Here is a 23,264-nt window from a genome sequence, read left to right as displayed (position 1 = left end):
GTTCGTGCAGGTTTCCTTACGATGTTTTCCTTCACCGCAAAGCTCGTGGTAAATTTCAAATGTAATTCCGCACATGAATTTCGAAAAACTCAGAGGTGCGAGCCGGGGTTTGAACCCACGACCCTCTGTTTGAGAGGCGATAGGTCAAACCACTAGGCCACCACGGCTTATTTATGGTTTAAGATATTTATTTTCTCAAAAGATTTACAAAAAAATCACTTATAGAGAAAAACAATATTAATTTAACTTAAATCTAGGTAAGAGAGGGTACCACACAAACATGGTGAAGAAAAATCTATGAACTAAAGCGGGTAGGTGGTAATGACGAGAGCAACACAAGTACTTTATGTATGATAATATAAAAAAAAACTTCCTCAATTCGGGGATCTTAAACAATTAAGATATGTATGAAAAAAAGATTAAGCTTCTTGACAGTTCCGATGAGGAGGATGACGCCTATCACTGCCATAACCTAATATGCGCGGTTAACTCTAGCAACAATTCCTTACAGACTAAGCCGAGGGGATTTACGGCTTCTAGCCACAACGGCGCCTCGAGCATTTAGGCCGTGTCACATATTCATCTTATTGGTTCTGTGGTCAACTTTTTTTTTTACGTACTCTTAAGAGGGGCAGACGAGCTATATAAGTTGTACACCTATACTTTATGTTTATGTTGTTTACGACACTTGCAATGTATGGTTGGCTACGTGAATGTAGGGTGCATGCGTGGTACTGTTGTCCCATAGATTAAGGGGCATGATTCAGTCTTGTGCTGTCCTTGTACTGGGTTGTGTCAGGTTTCTTCAAAATGTCTGGGCTGTAGTGGCAATGTTTGGCACTGCCTTGTCTTAAAATAATACCCATGTACATAATTGAATGTATAATACGTGGTATTTAAAAATATCCAGTATGATAATGAGGGCTAAAAGACAGGCGAAGTGTCGCTAGATGGCGTTAGTGTTGTGAGGTTTTTTGACGTTACGGTCTTAAACGGTCGGTAACGTCAAAAAACCTCATGATACTTAACGCCATCTGGCGGTATTTCGCCTATCATTTAGCCTTCATTGGGTAGTATCCTGGGTAAAAAAACTACCCGTTATTATTAAATTTTTTCGCATCTTTTACCGTACTCGGTGGTAACAACTGGGAATGTTTTTCCCATTTGTTACCACTAAAGTAATTGGTTGTATGTATACTGGGAAAAATCCCAGTTGTTACCTCCAATTCGTTTAGTGGTAACAGCTCGGAAATTTTATTCCCATTAGTTACCAATGGTAAAAGATGGGGAAAAAATTCTCACCTGTAACAAATTGGTGGTAATGGGTTAACCCTTTTTTAGGATACTAGCCATTTACCCCACATATTTTCTTAAAACTTCTATGAAAACTTACTTCTAATTTACTTCCCTGTCTTCTGGATTTTATGTATGACTATTTGTGGTTTGTAATACGTGTTGTTTAGACGCGTTGTCTCTCGTTGTCTTGTGAAACTTTATTGGATGTGTTGTTTGTACGCTCAGATTATCGCTATGCCAAGTTTTCTTTGCACGCAGAACTTTTGTGCATATTTTAAGCTATTTATCTCTGTTTTTTTAATAAATTAGGCTTTAACGCTCGAATTCTCCCACCTTATCTCCTTTTAATAGTTTATGCCGGTCGACAAAATAGTGAATACTAAAACTGTCTTTTAACTGAATATCTGTGTATTTTAAACAAGTTTCTTTGTCTGTAATATCAATTTCTCAGCTATGTTTCGTCGACAATACCGCCTAGTTAGCGCACTATGTTATACGAGCGATTTTAGTTTACACATCTGACTGATCGGTTATTTATTTATCAATAAAAATTACAGCATTACAGTTACAAAACTAATGCACTGTAAAATTCAAATTATGCATAAGAAAAACATACAAAAAAAAACTAATTAGGGATTTTTGAACGTCCGTCTACACTACACACTCCGGCCAGAAGTCGGAGCGCAGAAACATCTGCTGGTGCTTGGCAGGCACTTGGCGTCTAAGGGGCTGTTTCACCATCCATTGATAAGCGTTAACTGGCGGTTAGGTGTGATGCCGTTTCTATTTGTTTTGTTCGACCGTTGGTTAACGTTAATCAATAGATGGCGAAACAGCCCCTAAATGAGCTGAAATTACTAGCCCTTTGAGACTCGAGCAGGATGCACTACCACAAACTACAACGCAAAGTAAGGTCACTGACCACTGCCGTCAATTTTAAACATCAGCAAAAAAGCTTGCCTAAACAGAACATTCAATCAGTCAGAACATACAGTCAGCATAAAAAGCCAAAAAAGAAAACAACAAAAGATAAACAACATTTTCAACCAGAGCATATTTCATGTTGTGGTCTATTTTTTCTTCTGTTTCACATCAAGTGAATCGAACAGATGAAATAAGAATTCAAGCACTATGGAATTTGCGATAGCTTTATATTTTGCCACAAAAAAAAGCAGGGAGCGATAGGTGTGTAGAAGAAATCTTGTCGTAAAAATATGATACTTTCGTACATTATGGTTTGACAGCTACAATTTTCTATAATATATCTTTTTGAGATTGCTTTTTTATACTGCTTCCATGTTTGTGACAATGCGTGCACTGTCTAAGAATAATATAGTAGGGGAACAAAAGAGGCTCTTGGGACAAAACTGAGTGTGATTTATCGTTAATATTTTAAAAGCATGTTAGCAGTTTAGCTGCGGTTTTAGTGCATTGTTTCTTTCTCAAGAGGTACCTCTGAAGAGGTACTCTGTACAGAAAGAGACATATGTATGTATAAATATTTCAAAAAATCACTAAATCCAATTTTCAACCGTATTCATTTTTTTCTTCGCTAAACATTTGCTATATATATTTCATAATAATATAAAGTATTGGTCAAATACTCTATTTTACAATAGTTTAAAAAAAACTTGCCACTATTATTGTTGTAGAGCATACAGACTCCGAGCCCATGCTTCCTTTAGTTCCCTTCGGACTCGTGCTAAACCCGAGCGCGGGTAAGTAACTCGACCGCGCGTGCCCCCCAGGATCCCCCGGCGAGCTGCTACGCCGCGCACAAGTCGACGGGCACCCTACTGGAGCCACCGCCGGTCCCGCCGCCGCCGGCGCGCTACTGTCCGCCGGAGCCCTGCCCCGCGCGACTGCCAGGTAACAGAGGGCGCGCCAAAGTTCGCATAGTTTTCGCGAGTCATAATGTTGTTTGGCCGAATTATTGTTTGTCATATATATTTTTTTTAATTGTCATCCTATTAAAAACTGTACGTTGCGTTCTTAATTAAAATCCACAGCAATCTATTAGGCGTTTAAAAGATTCAACGGAAATGTTTGTCAAGAATAATGTCATCTATGTAAATCCTGTAATGTAGCTCTGTTCATAGAAAGTTAACTCATTTGCTACACATCGTTACATCAGTTCATATTTTGTAACAAACTTAACGAAACTCCATTCGTGAATAATAAAAACACATACATAACAATTATTTTCGGTTACTCCATGTTTAATTTTTGTTATCATATTTACCATAAACCGCGGTGACTGATGATTTTAAAATGTTTGAAATATTGACGAAAAGAAAATCAATGGTGACATCGACTATCTAGGAATACCAAACACGAATAAAAATGGTCTATTCCGCACCCTTTTGTTCGTACTGCAAACTACTCACATTTGTCCTCTTGTTGGGAAAATGGGAAATATTCCCAATATGTGCACAGTTGAAAAAAGATGCAGACACGAGAATTGGGTAGTTTCTTGGGTGAAAAAAATATTCTATTCAATCCTCAGCTTGATTATCAGAAAATATTGCATACATATTTTTAATTTTGTCAATCAACTGAAATAGGACAAATATGAAGCGCATCAAAGTTTGGGAGTGCTAAACAGTAACGTTAAAGTTAAGTGGCTTAAAATAACGCACGGCTGTCACGTGGAACTTTAAGTGGCTTAAAGTAACGCATGGCGTCACGTTACGCGGAACTTTTACCTGGCTAAAAGTAACGCACGGCGTCACGTCACGCGGAACTTTAACTGACAAAGTCTTCATAATTTTTGGTTTAATAGTCAAAAGAAAAAAAATGTCCAATATGTTCTGATAATCTAACTGACGGCGATTAATTAAATGTTTTTGAAGCACTAGGTTATTGGGAATATAATACCTATCCCAAAGAAAAATTAGTGAGCTTGTCACCGAACTAGGTTCACAGGCCTTATTGTCCGATTGTGTGTCACGCACTCGAAAACACGATCGTTTTCACCACTTCTTTCTGTCACACAGTATGAGATGAGAATAAAAAGAGATGGTGAATGCAATCGCGAGTACCATAACGTTAGACAAGGCCACAGTTTGTAGTATAAAGTCACCACGGTTTTGCTTCGTTATGATTTGCGCACGCGTCACACGTAACACGACTAACAGCAGGCCCGCCGGAGGATGCGGACGAGCGGGACGCGATGCAGCTCTGGTTCGAGGCGCGCTGGGCGCGGCTGGTGGCGCAGAGGCGCGCGCGCGACCCGCGGCGCGACGCGCGGCTCACGCGGCTCGAGCGCCGGCTGTCGCGCCCGCTGTCAGGTAACACCGGCCACAGCGACCAACAAGACGTGTGTTGTGACGCGGCGCAGCTCTGGTTAGACGCGCGGTTAGTGGCGGCTCACGCGGCTCGAGCGCCGGCTGTCGCGCCCGCTGTCAGGTAACACCGGCCACAGCGACCAACAAGACGTGTGTTGTGACGCGGCGCAGCTCTGGTTAGACGCGCGGTTAGTGGCGGCTCACGCGGCTCGAGCGCCGGCTGTCGCGCCCGCTGTCAGGTAACACCGGCCACAGCGACCAACAAGACGTGTGTTGTGACGCGGCGCAGCTCTGGTTAGACGCGCGGTTAGTGGCGGCTCACGCGGCTCGAGCGCCGGCTGTCGCGCCCGCTGTCAGGTAACCCTGGCTAAAGCGACGCAATCCTCAGGCATCAGGAAGAGATGCAGCTCTGGTTAGATACGCGGTTGGACGCGGAGAGACACGCGACTCATATGGCTTGAGCGCCGTCGTTGCGCCCGATGACAGGTAAAAATATAAAAAAAAAACATTGAAATGGCGATATCCATACTACAACATTTAGTATGTATGTAAGTATGCCACAGCTTTTGCTATATACAAAAATTTGTATATACTTTGTAAATAATATTTTTTTCATCGTCATTTTTTAATCCCTTTTCTTTTTCGTTCACTCCTCATTCCTAGACAAGAAGGTTACTTACAGATACAAAATTCAATATTTTTACGACGATTGCTTTCTTAGGCTTTCTTAGAAGCAAGCTCAATATTTTGTGCTTTTGATCATCAAGTTGTATGAAGCTTACCATATAATTTGCAGTTTCATTACGAATCCAAACATGCTGTTCTCGCTAAATCTTGACGACATAAATACTTAGGGCAAAAATCTTAGTTGATATTAAAATTATATGTTATTCTAATTTTGGTAAATATTACAAACTGCCAATCGATTTCGTGGTAATTTTCACGAAATGGACAAACGCCCATCATTTTATTTGTGTACAATATATTTTTTTAATCACATATATCAAAGTATATTTATGATAATAAAGTCAAACTGCCATTGTGTAAAACAGCATACAAACAAAAGAAGTTTTACTTTGTCACATTGTCATACGTCCGTGATTCCCCTGAACTTATTGCGTACAGCCGAGGTAAAGATATCTTTACACTTATGTACCTAGCATAGATGTCGCTAGCGTCGCTGCTTAAGTGACTAAGTAAGAAACACAAGCTGAGATATGAGGTGCATAGGGAAATTCGTGTCGGTACCGTTGACCATCAGTGGTGTAGCGGTATAGCACGCGGTACGGATTACCGAGGACCTGGGTTCGATTCCCAGTGATGGTCTTATTTTTCTGTTTTTTCTGTGCATCTATATTTCAGTTTGTATTTAAAATTACTTATGTACCTACTTTGTTAGTAGGTATGCCTTTTGGCAATTTCAAACAGCAACAACGACGAGGCAGTAAATTGTAAAGATATCTTTGACGTGGTCCCTCTCACTCAGCGGGAGACGGAAAGATAATAAGTTCGAATTTTGCACTTCGTAGTACAGTCACCAGCACCAATATCTCACACAACAAGCGTCCATAAATATCTGATACGATTTCGGGTTAATCAAGTGGTCAACCGCATTAACTCACCTAAAAATCATTTGGGTAAATTTGCAGATAGTCGAACACGTAATCGGTCTATGAAGCAACTCGTCAGAAAATTATTTCGTCTACTGTCATATTATCAACTCGTCATAAATACATGTGGTCTAAATAGCTGGTCGCGAACAAAGCAACTCGGTGTGGAGTGTTGTGCAGGATATGAAATATAATTTTGTAGAGTAAGTGTTTTTTATAAAATGTGTTAGTTTCAAATTGCCTTTAGATAAATAAAGGAATACTAACAACAACAATAACAACAATCTTTTTTTGACTTATATGTCGGTATTATATATATATATGACAGTTTCCGCTTCATCTTTTAATTGAATGACCGCATCTTCAAATACTTCTTTGACAGGTTGAAAAGTTTTGCAGACCTGATTTTTACAAGTATCCATGATGGTGTCGATATGGTTTTGACCCAGATTTTTCCGGCAACTGTGTACAGTTGAACGTTTAATAGTCTTTTTATCCTCACTTAATGTAATAGATGAACTAGATTCATTTCTAGCCACGCAACGCTATGATGTTCCGGGGCGCAAGGACGTGTCAAATATTATTGCACGCTCCGCTGTGGCAGATATGAATACTGGTGACTGTACAGGGTCTGTTGCACATTGGGTCGCACGAGGGTGTACGTAAAGTACTGATGGAGTTCCAATTGTCTATAGCGGAGCAACAGGCGGCGACGGTAGCGGAGCTGGTGCAAGTCTCCGCGCAACGGGACGCGCACCAAGCCTTAATGGCTGCCGACAGGTCAGTGCCCTTCGTTTACAACCCCCTGTCGCAATAGGAGGGGTGTTATAAGTTTCACAGCAATATCTATCTGTTTCAACGTAGTTCTCGGATGCGGTTGTTGCAAGTTCCAAGCTTTTCATTAACTTGCCCTGTTTATTTATTTGTTTGAGTCAAATCTTGGAAGCTAAATTTGACCCACTTTCAGTGGTCCGATCGACTTGAGACTTGGCATACTTATGTAAATCTGGTGACAATACAATAATCTGGTAGTGAAATCCTGGTAGACCGGCCAGGGTCCTCTTCGCAGAACGGAACTCAACGGTTAATGGCATCGACTTGAAATTTGGTACGGAAATGTAGCTTGGATGACAATGCAAGTACATTCAACAAAAAGTACAGTCAGCAAAAAAGCTTGTATTAAAAATGAAATTTTTAACAAAAACTTATTTTTACATTAAGGTGAATTTCGTCGCGATAGTTCTTAGCTAGGCTATGTTTTTGAGATATTGCTCTTTGGAGTTATAATGTCGGGGGTATTTCTACTTGTTTAAGTTGGTTATGTTAGGTTATATTATAAGTATTATAACCCACTTCAAATAGATTCTGGTTCCGTCGTATACGTAAATGATCACGAAAATGTCTCAAGTTTGTATCAGAATTGGAAAAACAAAATTGAATGGTTCAACTCACGGTTAGACCTTTTCGGATTTTTTTTATCAAGAGTGAGTGCGTTCACTATAGTCAACGGCCGTTATGAAGTAAATGCTGTCCCATTGCAAAACTATAAAGTTTCTGAATATTAACAATATGAATCATAGACAAAATGCAACGCTTTCTTTTTGCGAGCGACGGAGTATGTATACCATTTTTCTTCCAACTATGCTTTAATTTCATCATAACCGCACTAAATACCCAGCACAAAGCGGGACTTTTCTGCTCTAGAGCAGAAAAAATTTATGAAAATCCTTTATTGCCTTGTTTTAGATTCTTTTTTAATTGCACCACCAAAGAGGTAACAAGTATTTTTGTTATAAAATTAGCCTGCATAGTGTAAAAAGTCCTGGCGCCCATCCGAAATTTGACAGATCGCTGGTAAAAATATCTGCTACTGGCTACTAACTCTGCCAAAAAAAAGTAAGAAATTAAAAATAAAACAAATTGGCGGGAACCTTGCGATTTTCCGTGGTCATTTTTTGAGAGTGCAAATGTAAACTTACAAAAATGGAATCATCGAGTGCTAGTGACATTTCTTTCCTATTAATTGTTTAGCATGAGTTTTTTTTTTCTACTATTCCTGTAATAGTTGAAGGAAAAGCAGATTATGCCCTCGCATTAAGTAATTGCTGACGCTCGGGCTCCAAATCGGCACTCGGTGCAATAATAAATAACTTAATGCTTGGTGCAACAATCTACTATTTTTCAATGGTTGACATTAACAATAATCAGGAACTTCATGGTTGTGCAATGTGTCAGGATTGACTTCTTAGCTGCCGGGAACTTTAGGGTGGAGCCCCTGCATTCTAACTACATCCGCATGCGGGGTGCAGTTAGTTATGCGTCTTTTTTTTTTTTTTTTTTTTTTCTGCCAACAAACTGTCATGCATTTTGGCAGATAATTTCTTTAAACAATGTATTCTGTTATGTGAGAAAAAAAAAGGATGTTTCCTTAAAGTGAAATCAACTAACTACAGGATTTAAGGCATTTTCCCTTCAGGGTCCATGAATTTTTTGCATCCTGTATATTTAATATTTTTTTTTCGTCAAAAACTTATTAAACTATATCTATCAGGAGGCGTAGTACCGCCGGCAGCAGCGTCGGCGACTAAACATCGGGCCGGCACGGCCGTCGAACCCCATGCACCACGCTTAGGCCTATCCTACTGTCAACATGCTAGCCTCGCCGCTTCGGGAAACTTCGGGAAAGCTCGGGCGTCGTCGCCAGCGCAGGTTCCTTTAACAATTTCAATGATGAATGTAAGAACGACCCCGTTATACATTGTGTTCAACATATGGCTGGCGATTTTAAAACAGTATGTTATTATTGTATGCGTACAATTATATCATGTATATTTTTAGTTGTCTATATGACATTATAACAAAGTTACTTTAAAAAAAAATCAGTTTTACAAGTGTAATAAAAGCAAAGGATCCTTAAGGCCCAAGATTCATTTTTATCGAGTATTCTTTATTTTGTCGCGTGATTAGATGGAGAAGACTTTTATATACTTTAGTTTTTATTTAGTGAAATTTTGTCTTTTACTCATTAAATTTTAGTACAATGTCTTGTTTAGTTGAAGCTGAACAAATGGCGGAAGCCGCGGTATATCACAAGCTAACAGATTATGTTAGATGAAGTATTTTAAATACCTAACACATTTTATGTGCAGTCTTATTTAGAAATATGGTCATTACTTTAAAAAAAACTTGTACCACAAAATCGGTAATTTTTCTAAATGAACTTTAGTCATGATGTGCAGCGGTGGTGTAGCGGTATAGCATACGGCACGGAATGCCGAGGACCTGGGTTCGATTCCCAGCGCTGGTCTTATTTTTCTGGTTTTTCTGTGCATCCATATTTCAGTTTGTATTTTCGATTTAGTCATGAATCAGATTTTTCTTAAACTAGTGACGAGATTTATGTATTTTTGGACTGGACTGCACTTATCTTTAATTTTATTGATTGATCTTCCAAATATTTTGAAGTTTTGAACTTTATTTGTAAATCAAAGTAAGTGTGTGCAACTTGATAGTTGCAAAAAAAAGGTTGTGACAGACCTTTGCTTAGTCTAGATTTTAGTTAATTCTCGACTTCTTTTCTTCTAAGAACAGATAGAAAGTTGAAGAATTCAAATCGAGATAGGTTAATTTATTTCTTATCACACAGACGAATTATACCGTCTTTTTATAGCAATCTTTTGTGTACTGTAGCATGGTCTCTGTAGATTCCTCCGCTATATTTCAGGAAGTTATTAACTTATTAACCAATAGTTTCACCTACTGCTGGATACAGGTCTCCTCTCAGCACGAGAGATGTTGATCATGAAGGAAGGCTAAATATTGAACATTTCACGAGTCAAATCTACCGAACATCAGCTAAATAATGTGTATCTTAATCAATATTGACGTTGTGAGAATCATGATACTAAATATGAATGAAAACCTTTTTATTTTTAGTGGTTGAAATTGTAATGATCCGGTTGAGTAGAAAAATATGTACTACAGATGTACTGAATAATATTTTTGTGTCGTATTTAGTCGGATAAGTACGTATTTATCTTGCTATCTCTATTAACTTCAGTAAGCTAGTTGCGAAAGCAGGATACGAAGGAACTTTTCCAAAAGTTATTCGGGCATTTTTACTTTAAATGGCGCTACATAACTTTTTTCAGAATAAGGTCATTCTGGATTCTCTTTACTCAGAATCACGATTACTATTGATTTAAACGGAGAAAAAAAGTGTCCCAATTTTTTTTTGTCAGTTGTGTGACTTTTTTTTTCACATAGTTTATATGGGTCGTTACGAAATGGACACAAAATTTTTATGGAAAATTGGGGACGTTTTTTTTTTCTTCGTCAAAATCAATAGTGCTCGTGATTCTGAGTACGGAGAAACCAGGATTACCAAATTCAGAAAAAAATAATTAAGTTGCATCATTTATAGTAAAAATGCCCATTCATTCACTACATCTATACCTGTGCAACGCTTCAAAGATATGTACCACAGGCTCTCGTTCCAACATAATAAGCACGCGGTATATATTTTACAGTGGTCCGATATACATATACATATTTTTGAACTTGCCTTGTATATGATTTTTTCTAGATATTTTCATGATTTCAATTTATATATTTACTGTCCAGCTAACTAAGAGGTGGTCGATATGTCACAAAGCCCACTAGTGGGTAAACGGTGTGCTAGATATGCCAAATGAGTATATTTATATCGTGTAATTATATTATATGTATACATTTAGGGGTAGAAATTATTACAAAGGAGATCTTAGTGTAACTTAGAATTAATTGCACATTTCTTATATTTTTAATAAGGCCAACAAACTTTTCAGCTTTGCTTTTAATGTTGTAAGATATATTTTTATAAGTAATCCGTTCAAAAAATTACAGCTAACATATTTTTATGGAACAAAAAATAATCAAAGTTTTAAGATTGGTTTTTTGGAATCTTTTTGTATTTTTTACTTCAATTCCAAATTTTTACTTTTACGGTCATCCCGTAAAACCTAAATTGAAAATACAAACTGAAATATAGATGCACAGAAAAACCAGAAAAATAAGACCAGCAGTGGTGTAGCGGTATAGCACGTGGCACGGAATGCCGAGGACCTGGGTTCGATTCCCAGTGCTGGTCTTATTTTTCTGGTTTTTCTGTGCATCAGTTTGTATTTTTTCAATCAATGTTTTTTTACTGTCTCACAGAGTGCATAATATGATAAATTAGGCCTAGTATCACAAATATATAATTTTAAACGTATTTTGTCGCATTTTTTATATTTGCGCCTTGCGTCTACAAAAAACTTACATAAAAACTTGTTTTGCGGTATTTAGTAAAAATTGCAAGCAATATAGTGCTGTAAAGCTGAAATTTTTTTTATATGACACCAAGTGAGTCTCCTGAACCAGAAATAACACCAGCAGTGGTGTAGCGGTATAGCACGTGGCACGGAATGCCGAGACCTGGGTTCGATTCCCAGTGCTGGTCTTATTTGGGTTTTTCTGTGCATCAGTTTGTATTTTTTCAATCGTTTTTTACTGTCTCACAGAGTGCATAATATGATAAATTAGGCCTAGTATCACAAATATATAATTTTAAACGTATTTTGTCGCATTTTTTTATATGGCCTTGCGTTGGGCCTATAACAGATTTACTAAAAGCTACAAAAAAACTTACATACCTTTAAAAAGTGCATTTAGTTGTCATCAAATTGCAAGCAATATAGTGCTGTAAAGCCAACTTTTTTGTACGACTGGATGGCAAACGAGCAAGTGAAATGTAATGCAACTTGCAACACCAGGGTATTGCAGACGCGTTGCCAACTACTAAGATGGGATACCTCACGTGCCAGTAATTACCGGCTGTCTTACTCTCCACGCCGAAACAACATGCAAGCACTGCTGCTTCACGGCAGGAATAGCGAGCAAGATGGTGGTAGCAATCAGGGTTGCAAAATGCAGTTTAGTTTGCAAAAAAAAGTGCAAGTTGCACTTGCGACCGTAACCAACGAGTTTGTAGAAAGGGACAAAGCATTTGTTAGTTAACATAGGCTTGTTAAGTTTTATGAATAAGGGGGATAGTGTTTAGCGAAGAGAAAATTTAAATCGGTTGAAAATTGGATTTATAGTGATTTTTTGAAAAATCTATATACCTGTCTCTTTCTCAAACGCTTTTCTCTATGCAGCAAGTATGGCGGTACTGGCGTGTGACGTCACATGCCAGTATGTCTCTCTATCTAATCTTGAATTTCAAACCTTTATAACTTTGTTATTTGTAAAGGTAGCTTAAAAATTGTTTTTCTATTCGATAACAGGCATTGTGTAGTTTTAATTTATAAAACATATACAAAATAGTCAAATACCGTATTTTTCTTGCAAGTCTAAACTCGGCTTTAATTGCTACTTATAATGCAAATTATCATTAGATAGATAGACTATCTATAAGTGGCGTGCTCAGGCAGCGTTAGGCACTATACCGGCTGTGGCCTGTAATACGAGCAAAAAATTAAAACGTAGATCGTTCTCGTCAAACTGAACAACATCAGTTCAGCGACTTTCTAAAATAATGGAGTCTGAATTTTCTTTTTTTCATACAAATTAAATACTGCTATCAATGTACGCCATCCTAGAACACAACTGACGTCGCCTGTCACGCTACAAAAATCAAGCATTTTGCTTTATTGCTTCTTCGAATAAACTTAAAAGTGTAATAAAAATTAGAAAACGAATTATTTTTAAAAGTCGCTGAACTAATGTTGTTCAGTTTGACGAGGACGATCTATGTTTTAATTTTTTGCTCATATTACAGGCCACACCCGGTATAAACACTAGGCAACACTAACACTACCTACCCTTACGGTTAGTTTATTGAAATAGTCGTTACTTTGCGCAGGTCAATATGAATGAACTATAAAAATGACTGCGATAGCTATAGTTTGCGCGGAATAAATCTGGATAAAAGTGCATTAACACCTGTCTACCAATGTACACCATTTTCCCAAACGATATGATACAAAATCTATGACAATTATCGCAAATACGCCTCACCTTGCGTATCGTAGTAGAAGGAGGGGTGATCGCGTGATCTTGCAGATGTGACAAACATTTCTACACTACTTACTTTTTTAAACATTACATTAGATGAAAAAAAGAGCTTAATTGAAATGAAAAAGTTTATTTAAAAAACCCAGTATTTATGATAACTCGTTTTATTGCTACATTTATTTATTGATTTATTTAATAACATACATATCATCCGCCTCCATTATCGCTCAACCTACAAACTCAATCAAATCAAATAAAATAACTGACAAACTATTAAGTAACGAAAACAAAACAAATATAACACTCTTAACAAATTAAAATTTTAACAACAAAAAAGTGACACTCCCAAGTACGTATAACGCAAGCGCTTGCCGAACACGGAATGAAAACGAACGATGGTGACAGGCGACCCGGTTTTGCGCCCCTGCCACAAGGCGCTTGCAAACGTAGGCGCGTAGTGGGGTGAATCAACTTTTATCCAGATTTATTCCGCGCAAACTATAGGTACGTGTATGCAACATATGTGTGTCCATACAGCTCCTCCTCCATGCTGTAAGAACACACACAAATCACACATATCCAATTATCACCACCGCCACACTACAATGACCGCGTTTCGAACTCAAACGGAGTTCATCCTCAGAGAGTTTAGTCTAACATCTGGTGGGACGGTTCGTGTGATTTATGTGTGTTCTTATAGCGTGGAGGTGGTGGAGCTGCATGAACACACATTTGTTGCGTAGATGCAGCTATCGTAAGCTCGCGGGTGAGTAATTGTTTATAGTTCACTAGCTTTTGCCCGCGGCTTCGCCCGCGTGGAATTCGATTATCGCGCGCTGTCCCCTCGGGAAATGTGCATTTTTCCGGGATGAAAAGTAGCCTATGTCACTCTCTGGCCCATAAACGTATCTCTATGCCAAAAATCACGTCGATCCGTGGCTCGTTTCGACGTGTAAGACGGACAAACATACAAACATCATACACACGTGGACGAAATGATAATTTCTTAATTTCTGCTAACAAGGTAATCTCTAGCCAATATATTAAATTTTATCGACAAGTGACTAATGTCTTGTAAATATGTATTTAAGTCTAGCTATTCTAATATCATCTGTGGTTTTCAAACATAAGACCATGTTCCTTATGTCTTATTATGCCAAATAAGATTCAATGGTAAATTAATTATTTCTACAATACTCATACCCGATGTAATGAAAAAGAGAGGATTTTTTGTCGTTTTGTTCAATTTCCATTCATGTAAATAATCGGGATTAGAATATTATATATATACTAGCTATCCAGCGGTTTCGTTTCCGCGGAAACATAAACATGGCCAGCTCTCTATCTCGTAAGAATTTCCAAAAAAGTCTTTCTTAGTGCACCTCTATGACCCTTAAGGAATATGTCGGCCGCATTTCAAGTTTCTGGTTACGTTGATTTAGTCATTCAAAAATGTAGGTACTTTTTTATAATATAGTATCTACCAACTAATCAATGATATCACGTATATAAAGAGGTATATATATCTTGGGGCTCTGAGAATGCTATGTGCTTTTCACAACGTAAGCAAAACAGACAAAAAAACCTGCTTGTGTGTGCTTCAGCGCTCGGAGCACGATTTTCATTTTTATTGTGTACTACTTATGCCCGCGATTCGCTGTAATTATAGGTTATCAGCTAGTTGAAAAAAATATTCTAGCGGTGATTTAATACATTCTTGTACAAATTTTGACCACGTCCCGTTGATATTTTCCCTAGTGGCGTTATTGTCGGAGCTGCTAAGGTTGAAAACGCATTGATTCAATGTTTTAATGTTTATTTGGGCACAAACGGTACAATTTACTTACATAAGGTAACATTAGGTAACCAGTAAAGATCCCACCATTAGTTAAAGAATAGTACATTGTGTCTTAAGGGCGGTAAATAAGGAATTACGAACGAGAGTCTATTAGAAGCCCGAATTCGAAGACTGAGGGCTTTAATGAGTCGATGTTCGTAATTCTAGTACCGCCCGTGCGACATACAATGTTTTTCATCACATTTGCAAGTAAAATTTTATATTTGTAAAAGAAAGAATATAATTGTTCCAAATATTGGCGATACCTTAGGCTGTGCTCTTGGCAGCGTCGCCCTCTACCTCCCCCTCCCTCGCGCAACGTGCGTGTGCATGTGGTGGTCCATGTAGTCCTGCAGCAGCACCATCAGTACGGGCAATGACTCATTTACCGACCACGGGTTTCATGACAAGCACATTAAGGTCGAGGGTTTTATTTGGGGGGTTGCAACCAAGGTAGCCTGCATGTTACGACACTGTTTACGAGCAAGTGTGATGAAAAATAAATACTTATAAAGAGGGCAAAATTTGTGCAACCAAGAAACTAAACTTAACGCCTAACTAGATCCAATAGAGAAGTTTTAAACTTGAACTAGTAGTTAAATATATCGCTTTTAAAAAAAAGACATTTTAGCTACGGCAGGCTCTAGTAATAAACGAATTGCCCGCGTAATTGGTTCTAGTAAAAGGGACTTGGAATAAACAAATGTAGTGTAAATTAATCTCATGACATGACATATTCGCTAAGTTAAGGAACGTCGCCATATGTTTGAAAACTGTGACTAACACAGTATAAAAGAAATAAGTAATCTACATAGCACAGTTACTGTAATAGGGTATCAAATAGTAGAAAACAAATCAGAGCAGAGCGCTACCGTCTTTATAAATGCCACATTGTTCACGTAACACGCTTGGACATGTCAATTTTTTTTACGTAAAATTTTAGTGTCATTTTTCATTATTGTTCTGCTGTTTCATGTCATAGTTTACGAAAGCAGTGTGTGAAAGTGAGCTTGGGCAGGTGCGTCTGTAGATTACTTACTGGCTTCATACTGTGTTCATACTTCAATAAGTATGTAGATACTCGTAGATGTAAAATGTCATATATTTTTTGATATGCGAACGCGGCATGGTTATATATTGTAAATTATGGACTGACTGTTAGATAACTAACCGTCGTACTCAGAGATATTTGAGGGACACGAAACCGTTTGATTTAAGAATATTAAGAACACCTGCGAATGTTTTAAGTGTCAATTTATGACTGTGTACGGCGGTACGTCTTTTGCGAGTCTGCTTTTAACATACCAGTTACAAAATTAAACAGAGTTTAAACATATCCATCCATGGCTAGAGTGCGACGGTAAAGAGCAGAAATTCAATGAGAGACTGACTAAGTGGGGGGTACGGATTGGTTTCGGGGTGGCAAAAAACTGGCATGATTATTTGAATTATTAAATTACTATTTTGTATTGTTTAAGTCTGTGCGCTCGCTTCGTAACTGTCACGTTTTAAGTTTTAAACTTTCACGTTATTTACTCACAATAACGAGTCTTGTTATTCAGTATATATAGTCAGGTTCTATAACCACTTGGCTATTCGGACGTCTATTCGTGATACATCAATATTTAGGGGCTGTTTCACCATCCATTGATTAGCGTTAACCTTCGGTTAAATATGATGCCGTCTCCGTCTATTCGTACAAAACAAATAGAGACGGCATCACACCTAACCGCCAGTTAACACTAATCAATGGATGGTGAAACAGCCCCTTAGTCCCGTGTTTTTTATTAATACTGTATTTGTTTTAATGCAAACTGCTTGAACATGTCTAGTTTCTCGTTAATCTGTCTCTACTCTTTGTTATTGGATTCTAGTTCTGGAAATACTTGTGAACTGCGTACGTGGGCGTTCTCAAAAAAAGTGTACACTTTCTTTTTTTTAATTTTGGAAAAGATGTTTTTTTCTACTCAGAATCAAGAGCACAATGGATTCCGATAGTTTGCAAAAATGACGCCAAAATTGTCAGTTTTGTGACAAAACTGACTCATAAAATTTTGTTTGAAAAAATTGGATCATTTTTTTAAACGATCGCAATCGATTGTGCTCTTGATTTTGAGTAGGTTAAACCATATTTTATTGCAAAATAAAAAAGGGTACACTTTTTTTTAAACGCCCGTGTTTCGAATTGTTACCTGGTTGTTAAAAGATGCCTCGTAAAGACATGGTGTTAAAGGTGTACAAGCGATTGTTTGAATCTATATTATTAACTGTTCCTACACGGTCAATGAGGGTTTCTTGACAGACTAAGGGGCTGTTTCGCCATCCATTGATTAGTGTTAACTGACGGTTAAATGTGATGCCGTCTCTATTAGTTTTGTTCGAATAGACGAAGACGGCATCACATTTAACCGTCAGTTAACACTAATCAATGGATGGTAAGACAGCCCCTATATGTCACTAGATGGCGTTAGTATTAGAGATGGGCCGAACATGGGTTTCACCGAATACGAATATTCGGCCGAATGTTCGGTAAAACTTTTACCGAACCGAATATTCGGCATAATTGATTCCTAAGTAGAAACTAGAAATATGATTCATTTTCAATTTTTTAAATATAATTTAATTTAACTCTTGAGTTAAACAAAAAGCTTGCTTAATTTGTCACGATAAAGACCTGAGCGATTATATTAACATATTATTTTATTATAAAGATCATACCTACTTATATTTTGATTTTAATTAATAAACATCTTTTTTATCTTTTGTTATTGGAAATAAAGCTACAGTGTCAACAAAAACGTCACTGTACCTCACAAAAATAACACATTTAACACTCAACTCATACGTGGCTCAATACAGTAAAAATTTCGAGTAGCAGTTTGCCGAATATTCGACCGAATACGAATATTCGGTAAATCTGCCGAATATGCCGAATACGGAATATAAAACGAATATTCGGCTCATCCCTAATTAGTGTCTTGAAGTCTGTTTCAAATTCTTATCACGTTTGTGATTGGTTAAATAAATGAGCCAATCACAAGCAACACTGTAACATCAAACGAACCTTTCGGTACCAAACCCTCATTAAAACTTGTTTCAGAGTAAGCTAAATTAATGAGGGCTATAGACAGGCGACATATCGCCAGATGGCGTTAGTATCGTGAGGTTTTTTTGACATTACGGTATTGCTTGTAATTGACTAATAACCAAATAAGCCAATCGCAAGTCAGACCGTAACGTCAAAAGAACCTGATACTAACGCCATCTAGAGATATTTCGCTTTTCTTAGTTTAAAGACCGAAGTTTTTCAGATTGTCATAGTCCGATGTGTGGACAAAATCTATTCGGTTAAAATCTCTAGTCTCTTTCTAGGTCTTTTCGATGAGCGGTTGATACGTTTTGGAGCCTATTCCTCTGCCAATTTACAAATTTGTAGGTCCAGTCGTGTCAGTGCTGTTTCATAGATATTTAAGGATCATCCAATCGCTTATACAACTATTATCGTATTGTACATTGATAATGGACTCAGCTTTTGCTATAATAATAAATTATAAACCATTTTTTTTCAGGCAACACGACCTATACATTAAATATCTTAAAGACTAACATAATTTATAAGAAACACAATATTTGAAACTAATTAATTAGGAGGCAGCAGTCGCGACCCTAAAGTTAATTATATGCCGTGAATTATACTCGAGTCCAGAATTAGCGAACTAGATTGTCAGCTGAAAATGTTACCAGACATAGCAAAAAAAAATATAGTCAGGAATAATGTCGATATAACCTTGTGTAGACGCGGAATGATGTTTGCGGAGCGATGTTTGTCACTTTTGGGCTTTATTTCAAACACAATTAAAAATAAATCAACAACCACCTATATTTAGACCCTTGTTTATTCAAATAGATATATTGATTGATTGATTGAACATAAGAAAAAAAAACACAATAACGAGTGATAGTTCCCAGTAAACTAATGGCAGTCAAGTCGAATGACATATATGAAACGTCAACAAAACAAAATGGCGAACGGCGTCCTTACCGATGTTCAACAGCTTTTTTTTCCAAATCGTTCAAATAAAGGACTTATTTTATTATTATTTCGTATTAAGTTTTTTTTTATATCGATATTACAGCACTGGTGAAACTGTGGCAACATTTGTGTGCAATGAACTGTCAAGTTGGTTCGCCTAATTCTGAACTCGAGTATAAGTATTTATCGACGTCTCGACTTTTGCTGCTTGAGCCGAGCCAAACGGATTTTGGGTTTTTTTATTTATTTATTTTAATTCGACTGGATGGCGAACGCGCAAGTGTGTCTCCTGGTGGTGTTTGATAGCCTTTTTTTAAGATATGGCATTTGTTTGTCGTATTATTTGCTTTTTAATCAAACCTTCCTTAGACTGGCAGCTTACTTTAGTGGGTAATTCCGATATTGTTTCGTGGAACTATCATATTTTTGTACACTTTGTACATAAGTAAACCACGATTTGATAAACTTCTGTTTTATGATTGTCGCTCGGTTATTTTCGTGGTGCGGAATGTTACCCGATTATAATTGTTTCTCTAATTTGTTGCTTTATCTAAAATTTAAAACTACGAAATTTGTTTTTTTAAATGAACCGTTTTTTTTTATACAACAGAGACTTCATCTATTTTAGGCATTTAAACGAAGGTAAATACACAAACTGTTGTTTTATCTTATAAACTGTTACGGATTTTTGTGTGAATAGTACACTTAACTATGATAATATGTTTCTGTCCTTATCTTGTCATGGTACTGCGTTCAGGATTGATAGGCTGTTTCACATTTCTTGCTCGTCGGTATCAAATCAATCACACTATTAAACTAATGCTAAGTTAACACGAGCTTAGGAACTAATACTTTAGTACTTGTAATTTTCACTTTTCAAGTTTCAGTGTAAGTTTACTAAGCGGCAAATAAAAACTTGTAACCCCAATTAAAACAGTCAAAAATTATACTCAGTTGGGTTAATATTCCAAAAGTTTTGACAGCTCGGTTAAATTTCATTGCAAACCCTCGTTTAGATTAAGCATCGTTATTGTGTTTAGTTTCATAAAAATGTAACCCCGAGCATTATCTCAAAGGGTAATGAGGAATAAGAAAGCCGCAAAACGCTGAATATTTACCCAGTTACTATTGTCGCTTTCCAGGTGAATATCTAAAAGGGCATATTAGGCAAAGCTCCGCACAGGGGGCGACACTAGCGCAAACCTTTGACAACGTCAGTTCTCTTTATATTTTGTCGCCATGACAGATCATGACCAAAGAGTATTAGGACCTATAGAAATCATGATATATTTATTAGTAACAAAATAACATGATATTTTACATCGATAGTAACGATAGTCCTAAAATTTCATTGAAATAATACGATATAATGGCATTTAAGATACTCAAACAATTGTTTACGGTTTTGTGCTAGTGCTGCACTCTGACGGGAGAAAATTTCAGTAATATTCCCTATTATTAACGCTAATGACAAGTACTAAGCTAGTGTAAACCTAGCATAAGGACGGAGTGACGAAGTGAACCGTCTGTGCTACCAGAGTACCTCACAATACGTTAGAGGGTGACTTTTATTCGTTTGTCCACTTCTCCGCACTTAACTGTTAAACACATAAACGAATCAAAACGTTACCAAGTAGACGCGCCCACAGACAGTGGTGTTATTATATTTTTGTCCGAAAAAATTGAAATAACTTAGCGTTTTGGGTTGGACATATAGCATTATCAAAGTTATATTTAAAGTTGTATAGAACACATGTTCCGTGGAATAGTTAGAATTAGGTGCATCCACACTGCAGGTATACCTACTTCATTTTTTATAGCATTAGAAAGACGGTAAGCGATCTTGACGTGTCTTTTTATTGAAAAACACTTTAGAAAAATAAGTAACACACAACAAATATGTAGCAATTAACAAGGAAATATGATCATTTAATTCTTTTGGTATCATAAGTAATAGTTACTGTTTTAAATGATATTGTAATGTAACGGATAACTCACGTCTTCAACCGAGTTTAGCTCGACATGTTTCGGGCTATTTCATAGCCCTTCTTCTCAGGAGCACGCGACTAGTAGTGTGCGTAGTGTGCGTGTTGCGGCAGCCGCAGAAGAAGGGCTACGAAATAGCCCGAAACATGTCGAGCTAAACTCGGTTTAAGACGTGAGTTATACGTTACAATATCATTTAATATGAGTGAGTCTCACGGTAGTTTTAAAGTTACTGTTTTTTTAAAACGTTTTTCAACAAAAAGACTCGTCAAGATTGTTTACCTTATTTCTAATGTTAAAAAAACGAAGTATAGCCTTTTCCCAGGCCCCGCTCATTTAGATATGCTGCTACAAAATGAATCATGGTTTCATATTGTTTAGCTATGAGGGATTAATTTAAAAATAATATTTTTAACGACTTCAATTGAATTTGTACCATATTGTAAATTAAGGGGCTGTTTCACCGTCCATTGATTAGCGTTAACCGACGGTTAAATGTGATGCCGTCTCCGTCTATTCGAACAAAACAAATAGAGACGGCATCACACCTAACCGCCAGTTAACACTAATCAATGGATGGTGAAACAGCCCCTAAGTAAGATAGAATATTTGTGTACATTTATGTGGTCGCTATAATGCACGATGCCTGGAAAAGGTAACTTTTGAAAGAAAGGAATCATTTAAGTAACAAAAAGAAATAAAAAAATTAAAAAGTAGTAAGTCACGAAATGGTCCCAAATCAGCAAAATACGGTATTTGACAATTTTGTATATGTTTTATAAATTAAAACTACACAATGCCTGTTATCGAATAGAATAACAATTTTTAAGCTACCTTTACAAATAACAGAGTTATAAAGGTTTGAAATTCAAGATTAGACAGAGAAAGACATACTGGCATGTGACGTCACACGCCAGTACCGCCATACTTGCTGCATAGAGAAAAGTGTTTGAGAAAGAGACAGGTATACAGATTTTTCAAAAAATCACTATAAGTCCAATTTTCAACCGATTTAAATTTTCTCTTCGCTAAACACTATCTGTATATCTATAATTTCATAATAATATTAAGATATGGCAAAATCAGGAGTTGTCAAATACCGTATTGCCGGTCTCGCGAACGGCGCTGGTCTTCCTTTGGGACCACGTTTTGTAGAGCAACATTGTGCAAAACCGTAACATTTGGTAACTAATTGTAACTTTTGTATTATTTTATTTGCTATCTGTTAACTAATTAAAAATTAGTCCAATTTTAACATGATGACAACCTTTAGGTATACACTGGCATTAATACAAACAGGTGACTTTTTTACATACGCGACTGATTTGATTACATATTTACGATACAAAATTCTTTTTTTACAATATTGTTATTAAAATTTAGGGTGTCCATACTTTCTGTGATTTAATTTTGAAAAAGTATGAACATCCCAAATTTACACAAACCCATCTTAACAATTAAGTTATATTGTCCCGCATAATTTCAGCTAGAAACACTAATTTTGTATAGCTGTATTACCTACGCGACTTTTTTTTTTTTTCAAGTTATGTTCCGATCGCAATTCAAAAATGGAAATTTATTTACCTTCTGTATTTAGCTTTAATTTTTTGCTGTTCTTTTTTAGCGGAGTATTTCAACTGTGTTACGAAATAGTTAAATTAGCAAATTGTTAGTATGAATTAATCTAAAGATCTCTATGTTATTTCTTTACTGTTCTGTATTCAGTTACGCAGTGTTTTGAGGATTTTAACATGATTTAGAGGTTTTTTTAAACAAAGTAATGTGTTTTTCTTAAAATTTGTAATAATAATTTTGGCAAGTTGTCATTATTATTATAATGTCTTCCTAAATTAAGCTTTTTTTTTATTTTGTTACTGTGAGGTTATTGAGATCAATGCGACGTAAGGTAAACGTACGAGTGGTCGACACTGTCCCAATAGTTGGCATCATTAATCTTATGTCATTCATTAGGAATAGAGATGACAGCAGGGTGTCGTCTATTGGGCATTAGCACTCGTACGTTTACCTTATTAGTTTATTTAAACGTAGTTATTTGTATAAACGTATGAGATTAATCCCAATGCAAGGTTGTACACAAAGCAATGTACCTTCTTTTTTGTACGCGTAGATTATTTTGAAAAGGTAATATAAAGATAATATATTATTATTTGTTTTATTCG

General features: G+C 36.8%; 1 protein-coding gene across 6 annotated transcripts in view; it reads left to right on the top strand.

The window, feature by feature from the left end:
• The window catches only part of Mical (Molecule interacting with CasL), a 51,893-nt gene extending 40,449 nt beyond the window's left edge, over window positions 1-11,444 (top strand). For 4 of the 6 annotated variants that reach the window (XM_074100557.1, XM_074100541.1, XM_074100523.1 and 1 more), the window contains 4 exons: window positions 3,045-3,165; window positions 4,434-4,586; window positions 6,889-6,973; window positions 8,745-11,444. In XM_074100557.1, the coding sequence (XP_073956658.1) occupies window positions 3,045-3,165; window positions 4,434-4,586; window positions 6,889-6,973; window positions 8,745-8,781 (396 nt within the window). In that variant the 3' untranslated portion in view covers window positions 8,782-11,444. Of the gene's footprint in view, window positions 1-3,044; window positions 3,166-4,433; window positions 4,941-6,888; window positions 6,975-8,744 lie in introns of those variants that run through there. The other 2 variants (XR_012452371.1, XM_074100548.1) reach the window with 2 other exon arrangements.
• Window positions 11,445-23,264: the final 11,820 nt, after the last annotated feature.

The sequence above is a fragment of the Choristoneura fumiferana genome, chromosome Z (genome assembly GCF_025370935.1).
Source record: "Choristoneura fumiferana chromosome Z, NRCan_CFum_1, whole genome shotgun sequence".
NCBI lineage: Eukaryota > Metazoa > Arthropoda > Insecta > Lepidoptera > Tortricidae > Choristoneura > Choristoneura fumiferana.
Note: the sequence above shows the minus strand (reverse complement) of the source record. Positions and strands in the feature narration are given on the sequence as shown.